The sequence below is a fragment of the Hordeum vulgare genome, chromosome 7H (assembly GCF_904849725.1).
Source record: "Hordeum vulgare subsp. vulgare chromosome 7H, MorexV3_pseudomolecules_assembly, whole genome shotgun sequence".
In the NCBI taxonomy this organism is placed as follows: domain Eukaryota; kingdom Viridiplantae; phylum Streptophyta; class Magnoliopsida; order Poales; family Poaceae; genus Hordeum; species Hordeum vulgare.
The window spans coordinates 363,787,555-363,798,331 of record NC_058524.1 but is presented as its reverse complement, the minus strand read 5'-3'; the positions used below and the strand labels follow the sequence as shown (position 1 = coordinate 363,798,331).

Here is a 10,777-nt window from a genome sequence, read left to right as displayed (position 1 = left end):
ACCGAATTATCAAGGATGATATGTAATTTATGCTGAATTATCACAAAAGTTCTTGCTTGGAGATGCTAGTGCTGCATTCAAACGCTATGTTGCACACCATTTTTGTATGATTATCAAGGATTTTTGTTTTATCTTGTTATACGGTGCACACCATTTTTGTATGATTATCTAGGATGTTTGTTTTTCTTGTTGAAATTGATGGGTCACTAATAACTGCAGATGGGTGACTGATCGCCTTGGCAAAAGAGTTGTTTTTTTTTCGTCTCCAAATGGGTGTATGAAGGAAGATGCTCCCTATAAAAGACAGCAACATATCGCACGGGTGAATATAACAGCATACAATATAGGAGGGTGGAATTACACAATCGACCAAGAATTTATTGTCACGATACTGTTACAATGCAAAGACGTACAGTGAAAGATGCACCAAAGAAAATAACAGCAACATCTTGCTCATCTATAAATAGTATAGGAGAGCTGTTTGGGTTTTCTCGGAAGTTACCAGCACACTGATGGGCTGACATTGTCCTGCATATGAGATTGCAGAGGAAGGGAACAAGAAAAGGGCAGGAGCATGTTTGTTTCGCCTGTTCATGAAATCGGTAGTCCATATGACTCCGACCTAAACTCAAGGGTTGCATGTCATCCTAGATTAAGAGGATTCCATATTGTTATTGTAAAAGCACCATGCTACAACTGTGAAAGGGCTAGAAATAATAGGGCACACACCATGGCAACAGCAGAGCAAGTTACTCATGCTCCATCACTAAAACACAAGTATTTTACAATTTTACACTACTATTGTTACATTAACATTCTATTCAAACTGTTGCCAGGGGAGGGGGGAAACTAAGCATACCAAAATGTGATTTCTCCAGTAATTTTACATGTCTTGTCTAGCCGCAACCAAAGAAACTGAAATAATGGGGCAAGGGTTCCTGCAATCAACAAATCAACATAGTTATCTCTTTGAACGATGTCCTTCTATGGAATCATATCATACTATGGGTTATATGAGATCGGCCTAAGATTTTAGGTCATGAAGCAGGCCAACAATGAGTACCATGAAACTGACAGAAGATATTAAGAATCACAACCATTCAAACACAGCAAACAGAATGTCCCGAATCAAAAGGAAGCAGTATTTGATTAACTAATATTGCTACAAAGCATGTACTCCCTCCGTACCATAATAATATATGACGTATTAGCAGTTCAAGAACTGCTAAAACGTCATATATTATGGTACAGAGGGAGTATATTGCATGTAAATCAACTAAAAAATATGGTACAGAGGGAGTATATTGCATGTAATAAATCAACTAAAAGTACGATGACACGGGAGTATCACATTCAACGTTATTGTCTAGCTCCTCTAGGTCACTGTCTAGCTCCTCTAGGTCATGTATAATAAAAACATAACCACAGCTGAATGTGTATTACTACTTCCGTCCTGAAATAAGTGATTCAACTTTGTAGTAACTTTGGTACAAAGTTGAGTCACTTATTTTGGGACGGAGAGAGTAGAATACAGGACAAATTACACTCTCGGTTCCTTGTATAGAAAAAGACAAAAAATATGGTCTCGAGTATAGTATTGTCATTTTGTCAAGTTGCAAGGTCAGGGATATATGATATTTCTCCAAATCATTATGCATTTTGTCACAGCGAGAAATTGCACAGATACTCACCAGCTACGCCCACCTAAGAAATATTACTGGGGCCAGATTGACATTTGGAATGGACAATAGGCCCCAAATGCGACCTTTGGAGACCAACAATATTACCATCAGGTGCATTCATGTAAACTGCACCTTTGTACATCCACTCTTCAGTTTCATCGCTGTAGAAATCCTCAAATGGCTCTTGACATAAAGCACATGTTGTTTGGTTTTCATCGGCAGGAACAGACATTTCTTTTTCTTCCTTTTTGTCGGGAATTGGTTCCGTGGGCTCAAAAGAAGGAACACCATCATTTCCTACTGTTTCTGCTGCTCTTAACCATTCCCCCACGGTGACAAAATATTTACGTGAAGATTGCTTGCGATTTTTGGAATTTCTGTTTTTCGTAACATGCCAATCCATATGAGCACGGTGCTCTTCCTGGCATTTAAAACGAAGGCCACACGTTTTGCATTGCCTGTGGAGATCCTGATACAGAGCATTAATGACAGACTCGTTCCGCACCTTGAGGTCTACATTGAAGTCAACTCCAACAGAGTCCTAAATGAACATGTGTACATGTACAATAAAAATCATTGTATTAACTGCATAACAAAATAATACTCCCTCCGTCCCAATATAAGTATCACTGCTTTAGTATAAAATTTGTACCAACTTGGTACTAAATTTACGTCACTTATTTTGGGACAGAGGGAGTATTAGATAGCTGTAATGTAATAAGATGCACGTATGCATGAGAAGTACCTGAGGTTGAGTAGCTGGCTCCAGTGTAATTACACCATGATTCATAAGGTTACTTAAAATTCCAGAGAAATATGTTGTAGGCCCACAAACTTGTGATGAAGATGGACCAATCTGCAACGAAGCAGGAGGTAGGCTACGATGTAACGGTGGCAGAGCAAAACTAGACGCTGACGACACGCCATAGGGTTGCACAGTTCGTGTTGCAGAAAAGGTGTTTGGTAGAGGTGGAACTGGTGGTACTACTGCACTACCTCCTTGTCCTTGGAATGGATTTTGGGGGGGAGCTACAGGCATGCTGGGGGCAAAGCTTCTAAATACCTCCGGAGAGTGGGAATGGGAATGAGGATGAAACTGTGGCACATCATGAGGCTGAGATTGATTTCCAAAATTTGTACCTTGATTTTGTTGACTCGATGACAACAAATCTGGGTGGTGGTATGGTGGTTGGGCTAAGTTACCAGAACTTACAGTTTTCCGATCCAATGCATCATATAGATGTCGAGGAACAAATACAGATGAATTGATTCCATGCCTGATGAATGGCCTAACTTCAAGAGTATCTGTTGCACCTCTAATATCTTTTGTATTATGTGGTGGTTGACTATGATGATGAAGAGGCCATTCTATGGGAGCAGGAGCAGGAGCAGGCGAGGTCCTATTAGTCAAGGGTAGGTCTACATGCATAGCATCATATGTACCACCAGTGGCCAACATCTTGACAGGCATTTCAACATCAGTGGGCAGTGCCAACCTATTCAGTGTTGATGAAGGTTGAGGTGCTTGCATTCGCAAAGGCAGGCCATTAGTCTGCTGCCATGGTGGAGCTGACATAGCAAGAGTTCTTCCAGGATCAAGGGTATTCTCAGAACTATGGTACTCTGAAATAGCTCCATTGTGCAGACCAAAATTGCCTGGATGTCTCCTACTAGTGGCTATGTCAACATGCTGCAAAAAAAAATGCTAAGTCAACAGGTAGTAAAGTGGGTCCACTTCAATACAACATTGGCTTATAAATTGAACTGATAAAGGATTAAATGTTGAGAAGTTGCATTTAAACACTATAGCAATGGAGTAATATATTCCAGGAGTGCAGCATCCTTGCTACCGGTTTCTCTAAAGTCAAAATTGAACACTGTCCAAGAGAATCAAATGAGGTAGCCAATGAGATTGCTAAAAGTTGTTTCCTTTTCTCTTCACACTAGTGTTTGGGATGTAGACGCTCCTGGTTTTATTATGCCCATGATGATAAACGGCGTAACAATGATAGCCGTAAGGCATTCCCTCAAAACAAAAAGGCACTATTCAGAATTCAAACTTCAGAAGGCTACTTTGGAATCTACAATGCATGGTATGTGTACTCCTGAGTGCTATAGAAACTTGTTGGCAGACAGAATATATGCATTTCCATAGCATTCAAGTTCCAAAACCCTAATGAAGAAGTGCTGAAGAAGTGGAAAGTCTATTTTGTTCAAGTGATCCTTATGTATGTAGGTAATGAAGATGCATTTGCACAAATATGTAGCCCATCAAAAGGATAAGCATCACCACGAAAGAAAACTTATAAACCATACCAGACAGTTACCCTTTTCAGTCATAAAGTGTAACAACAATATCTTTGAACATAATTAGATTAGCTGCTGGAAATCTATGATTTGTTGCAAAGAATACTTTCATAAATCATAACTGTATAATTAATCAAATTTACAGACACCATAATAAAAATTGCTCATCTAGGTTGTACAAAACTGTAATCATGATGAAGTGAAAAAACAATATTTATATCTCAAAGCAGGGGTTAAAAGATCAACAGAAGAAAAATCACAGAAAAAGGTATGATAAGTGTGGTGTCAATGTTACTATTCATCATCATAATAAAAAAAAGGTCGGACAAGCGTACACCAGTCCTGTCTTCGAGATTTAGTGCTGGTCGAGGAGCCTGGCTTCGCCAGCTGCGCACCCCAACATCAGAATCCAGCTGCCCAGTGTTTGACCCAGGAAATCCAGCTCTCGAGGTTTCAGAGGAAGGTAAAGACGGAATGTTGTTTCTATTTCGGGACAAAGTTGGACGCATATCCTCCCAAGTATACTCTTCTTCCTCTGAAGTGAGCCATTTTTGTGCACTGGATCTACCTGCCATGCCATTTGATTCTAGCCGTTGCATCTTGGGAAGCCTTTCATCAGCATCATTGCCTTGAGAATTTCCATAGGCATCAATAAGTTCTCTTGCACTTTGTTTCCTATATTCTTCATCAAGCGTGCTCATCGAAGGCCGTTGTGCACCATCCTCAAAAGAACATTGTCGTTCAAACCAACCATTTCTATCAGGCAATCTTCTAGGATCATGTCCCAATACAGAATGAGACAGTCGCGGCATCTCTAGTGGTCTTTTTGGGGATGCATTCCTAGGGAGCACATCAGAAGGTGGTGATCTTGACATATCTCTTCTTACCAATCCAATATGTGATTGAAATGTTCCTTGTTGATCAGGATTTTCAGTATACAGTATCGTAGATCTCTGTCCATATGATTCCAGGAAAGATTATAAGCAACACTTGTGTTATATAAGTAGAAATCACATGCTACATTGTAAGTTATAAAACTGAAAGTGTCAAATGCATTCTGAAATATATGGATACCATTTCATCTAAATAAATCTGAAGGACCTTACATTCTCTTGATGAAAGACATCTAACTAATACTGAAAGTGAGCTGTATCAACCCAGCAACAAGAACTGATAATATGATAGGTGCTATCAGAATTTCAGATGACTTAGAAGAGAGGAAGAGTTTACAAATAGACACAGCGCATGATTATCATCTCAAATAAATATATTATTCCCTAGGAAAATCAATAACAGAAACAGCCTCCTTGTGTCTACCAATGAAGGAGCCAATCAGACTACTGCCGGGTCAGTAAGCAGTATGTATGTAACTAGTCTAAAGCCAGTATTCTGCTAGACTGCTACAAATGAAAAAAGAAAAGATATACCAGCACACCAAGATGCTGTCATCAGACTTAGCCTGCATTATTCCGTAGGAAAATCAATAACAGAAACAGTCTCCTTGTGAAGGAGCACAATCAGACTACTGCCGGGTCAGTAAGCAGTATGTATGTAACTAGTCTAAAATCTGTATTCTGCTAGACTACTACAAACAAAAAACAAAAAAAGATACACCAGCACACCAAGATGCTGTCATCAGGCTTAAGCCTGCTCCTAGCCCTTGGGAGTTGGAGCCACAACCGCGCTCAGACAAGCTCCTCCCAGCTGCCAGCGCAATGGGCCTCGTCAATATTTGTTGTGACCCAAATCATGATTTACGGGCTGGAGCCAAAGGGCTTCGGGTTATCCTACCGCAGACATGGGATGTACACTAAGTAGCATTAGAATGCTTGTATCCTGCCTCCTAGGAGGATTGTAACAAACTCTATCTTTTCAATATAATGAAACGCAAAGGTCCTTTGCGCTTTCTCGAAAAGAAAAAAAGTTAGGAGGTTTTTCGTACTTATTATTGTGAAGAGATCGCCAAGGGAGATTGAACTAGGAGGTGAGAGAGCAAATGTAGCACCCACTGCAATCGTCGCCAACCCAAATACTTCCGGTGGTATCAGGAAAGTAACATCATATCTTTATGTGCTGGTGCAGAGCAGCCCATGTACATCGACATGGATCCTACACCAACACCCGAAACGCCAATTGGACCAATGACTAGAGCACGGGCACGAGCCATTGAATCCGAGGCAAATTCAATCCTCTTCGAACTTCCTATGCCTTCACTACGGCCTCCAACCAGACTCTATGCATACCCAAATACCAAGTAATTGACCATGAAGAAGCAAGGGGAGAAGGCCAAGTCATAGTGGAGGAGAAGCGAGGAGACGAGGAAGAGATAAGCCGGACGTTCGAACAACTGCGGCCTCCAACGCGGACGTCTGACATGACCACGGACGTTCGGACAACTGCGGCCTCCAACGCGGCCTCCTAGAGATCACTCCGTGCCCGAAGACCACATCAGCTAAAGCAGCATCAGCATCAGCGGCCAAACTGTCCGGCATCCAACCCCGACGTCCGACCCCTGCATGTGTGCAACTCGGGCCAAGAGGCCATGTACCCCTCTCCTACCACCGTCCTCCGCCCCTACACTAATATCGTACCCTGGACTCCCATTAGGATTAGCAAAGCATATACCTAGACCTTGAGAGAGCTTTGCTCATCATATCTCCTCCTAGCATCCCAAGGCCTCCTAAGGAAGGATTCACCAATTGGAGCATCAAGACCTCCTTTCCGACTAGGATTTGGAGAACTTCTCTCAAGGGCCCACCTCTCTTAGATGTTTTGGAAGAACTTATCCTTTTACTCCTACTTTTGTTGTTTGTGGATCTATGTGTATCTTTGTTTGGATGTTTGGATAGCACACGTGTGATGAAACTTGTCCAATCTAGTTTATTCTCTTGTGTTTCTTGAGCTATTTGTGTTTTCTCTCCTTATTATGAAGATTGAGCATCAAGTAAGGCTTTGCCCCCACATCATATGCTCCCCTACACAAGAACTTGGGATGATGAGACTGTATGCGGGTGCTTGACTGCTTGTGATGCTTTGCTTATGACCTTGATGGCTCGGTTTACACTGTTATGCTACCAAAATTTATAATAATGTAAGTTGGAAGCCCCAACATACTCGGTTATGTTGATTTCCAAGACAAGGCAGGTGATATGTTCCATACCTAAGAAGGGTGAAAAATGCAAAAAGGTCTGACTTGCAAGTTGCTACCACCAACTACACCACTACTGACAATACCATTTAATTTGTGCAATTTAGCTTTGGATGAAAGCATGGAAGCACTACCAACTACTCAAAAAGAGAAGAGTGCAACTTCTCTAGTTCATACACAACGAGAACGGCTTCTAGGTTGGAAGCCAGACTAGGGCAGATGGAACACTGAATACCTGAAGCTTTGAAGAAGTGGAAGGAAATCCCCGCAAACTATTTGTTGTTAACCCGTTAATATGATCCTCCACTACGTCAAGCATTTGCCTCCCTCGGGTTGCTAGCTGATCCACCTGATTAAAGAAAATACTGACTTCAACAATTTTAAATTTGATCTGCAACAGACCTCAAAGGTTGCCAGCCAGAGAGGATAACAAGAACATACTTGAATTCCAAAAAATAGACCCAACTATTGGCCTTTATTGAACTGTCCCATTTAAAGGATATAATGATATTCTTACCTTGGTACCATTCTTGAATTGGTGTTGCACTTCTAGATACTTTGGATTTACATGGATGCCATGAGGTGGCCTAGGAGATAACGACTCTGACTGTCGTGGGATAGTCGTTGTGGCAGGACGCTTATTCTCTGAAGGAGAATTCTCTGAAGGAGAAAACTGAAGCTCGTTCTCGATCCCTTGAAGGACAGAAGAAGGGAACACTTGCGACCAGGTACGGAAGAGGTGTCGCATTGCAGGATGCTGTTTGGGATGAACTTCCCTGTATGCAAAACAAAATACCTTCTGCAATCGAGTGGCAAAGTCCGCTACATATTCTCGTCCAATGTTCTTCACAATACTGTCTAGCAGATACAAAGATGGCAATTTCTGCTCGACTGGCACCTGCAAGAACATTGCAGAATGATGCCTATCATTCAAACTAACCTTAGGTGAAGAGATAACTGATAGAAGCAAGCATGTAAAATAGAATTTCAACCAGGATTAACTCTCATATTTTTTCCATCTAAAACTGCATAATGCCCTCTTCAGAAAATAAAAAAGAAACATCGTTCGATCATCAAACATAAATAAACAAAATCATATCTGCAAGAAACATCTAATTAGTTCATATTCAATCTAGTAATCCCCATAGTTGTAAAAAAATAATATTCCCTAAGACTTCCACTTCAGGCTGCAACCTATTTTACAAGTTGATAACAGGACAACTGAACAGAATAAAGTATCCCAGAAAACCAGCTTTCATCATAACTAAGTGTCTCCACTGCTAATTTTATTCAGTTTCAGCCTATCAAAAGTTCCTAGCCAACATAGCAGTTGCCTTATCTGGCAACCGAATTATGCAACTGGAATGCCTATGTACAAGGTGGGTTTCAACTACATTACCAACCATTTGGCCGATATCAGAAAACTAATACAGTATTAAGAATAAACAGAGCCAACGATATCACAGGGTGCTAAGCGTCAATCTTATACATCTCAAAATGCATTTGTTTGCTTTAAAACTATTAAATCCAAGCCACTGTGATTACAGAATTCTAGCGGTCGAACTTGTAGCCAGCAACGTATCTACAAACAGGAACTCTGATATTGCACACTACATGAGCACCAACACATCCAAATGGTTCGCATGAAAATGCAGTGATTACACTATTATAGGGACAAAGGGTGTGCAAAGGACATCAAGCCCAAACTTCAAAAATAGTTTCACGAAACTTCTCAACTTTCAGCAAACCCTAGCACCAACGGAAATCCACAAGTAAGCATCGGCCGAATAAGCACAGCAAGCAGCTCCTCATGCAGACCTAGCCCTCACCAAGCCTTTCTTTCTCAAAATACAACATGGCCGCCCTCGGGAATAGCATGGAAGGGAGGCAACCACCTCGAGGATGCGGGCGCAGATGGCGTCGGCGATGCCCCTAGCAGCGAGCGCTGCGTGCTGGCCCGCGATGATGGTGAGCTCGGTGATGATGGGCTTGCAGTTGAAGGTGAGCTCGGCGAGGGCCTCCTTGTAGACGCCCACCACCGCGGCCGCCTTCGGCTCCTCTCCCGCCTCCTCGCGCAGCCGCGCGCGGAACCGCTCCACGACCTGACCCACGACTGGGGCTGCAGCAGCGGCGGAGGACATAGGGAGATCTAGGGTTTCTGGGAAAGGGCGGCGCGGGCTAGGGTTTGGGAGGCTGGCGACGAGGAGGAGGCATGCGGAAGCGAAGCAAGGCCAAGCCGGGAAGGTGTTGGGATTAATTTGGGATTTGCAAGAGCAACTCTACCAGACCGCTAAGAGGCAGATCTCCTAACCGAACCATCCGACAAAATCTTTATCTTTATTTTCTAATGATAAAAGACGAAGGCTTTTATAGTATTACATACTACTCCCTCCGTTCCTAAATATAAGACCTTTTAGAGATTGTACTATAAACTACATACGGATGTACATAGACATATTTTAGAATATATATTCATTCATTTTGCTCCATATGTAGTCTTTTAGTAAAATCCCTAAAAGGTCTTATATTTTGGAACGGAGGGAGTATGTTTTATTAATTGTTTACTTCACATTTTTTTGTTTTGTGTGAGTTTTTATATTTATTTTTAACAAATTGTACGCGTGTGTCGGTTGCTTTCTTAAGTGGGTTAGGACTTTCTTCATTTCTCATAAAAAAGAAAAAGATCACGGTCTACTTCTTTCATCGATCCCCTTCTTCCTCTCTATAGGAGGACAGCAGATTAATGCGTCGCTCCCATCAGGTCTTCTTCCTCTTCTTCGATCCAACCCAATCTTTTTCCTCTTCTTTAGTCCAACTCTTCTGCTTTTTGATTAATCCTTTTTTAACCTCAAACCATCTCGAACACAAACTATTTGTTGCGCCCATGGGGTGTCCGTCTCGTACTCCAACAAGGACTCCTTTGGTCGTTCTAGAGGCCGACATATACTCATATAAATACACATCTACTTCCTTGATTGAAGCTAAAACCCAATTGTGTCATTTCGTCCGTGCTACATTGGTGTCTTGACGTTCTGCCTACATCGTCGGAACCTCACCGTTATGCCAAAGTCACCGGAATTTGTCTCTAGTCTCGACATCGCCGGAAATACGTCCGCCCATGCAGTCAAGGTACGTAATTCAAATTGCTCAAGCAATACTGATTTGCAGTTTAGAGTATGTGTTGAACCTCTCTCAGTGTGTTGTCCTAATTGATATAGTATTGCTCTTCCTTCTTTATCTTTCCCTCTACACGGAGAAGCATGCAGCCTCTTTCTTGTCTTATGATTATTTGAACATGGTCAGATTAATCAAATACGTACATGAGCTAAGTAAAAAAATATGGAGAATCGATCTGTTCTTTATCAGATGCAAATTCATGGATACTTGAATTGGACCATGAATTTTCTTCAATTGCATATATGTATAGTAGTGTACTCCTTTCTAGCAAGCAAGTATACATTGATCGTTATTGTCATTATCATAGGTATATACTCCATGTTGTAGTATATATTTTGAGACATGTAGTTGTGAGAACATGAGAACTGAGTCGAGTTGATGCACTTCCAGCAAAAAACCAAACCCTTCACTTTATATGTAGTTGTGAGAACTGATCCGGTTGAGGTAATGAGTATGATAACAA

The 10,777-nt window shown here is 41.6% G+C and overlaps 1 protein-coding gene across 1 annotated transcript; it reads right to left on the bottom strand.

The window, feature by feature from the left end:
* Positions 1-357: 357 nt before the first annotated feature.
* Positions 358-9,435, bottom strand: LOC123412288 (polyadenylation and cleavage factor homolog 4-like). The gene is made up of 7 exons (XM_045105240.1): positions 9,033-9,435; positions 7,655-8,035; positions 7,373-7,486; positions 4,325-4,942; positions 2,428-3,372; positions 1,692-2,223; positions 358-938 (listed from the first exon to the last, which is right to left on the bottom strand). Exons 1-6 carry the CDS (start codon positions 9,276-9,278, stop codon positions 1,705-1,707), a joined length of 2,823 nt encoding a protein of 940 aa, XP_044961175.1. The 5' UTR covers positions 9,279-9,435; the 3' UTR covers positions 358-938; positions 1,692-1,704.
* Between the last annotated feature and the right edge of the window lie 1,342 nt (positions 9,436-10,777).

Bases quoted from the DNA above. Each gene is read 5' to 3' on its own strand.
- LOC123412288 (XM_045105240.1), bottom strand. From the start codon at position 9,278: ATGTCCTCCGCCGCTGCTGCAGCCCCAGTCGTGGGTCAGGTCGTGGAG. The intron at 8,036-9,032 runs GTGGTTGCCTCC...ATGTTCTTGCAG, and splicing joins TCTGCGCCCGCATCCTCGAG to GTGCCAGTCGAGCAGAAATT. The intron at 3,373-4,324 runs GTACGCTTGTCC...TTTTTTTTGCAG, and splicing joins ATCTCGAAGACAGGACTGGT to CATGTTGACATAGCCACTAG.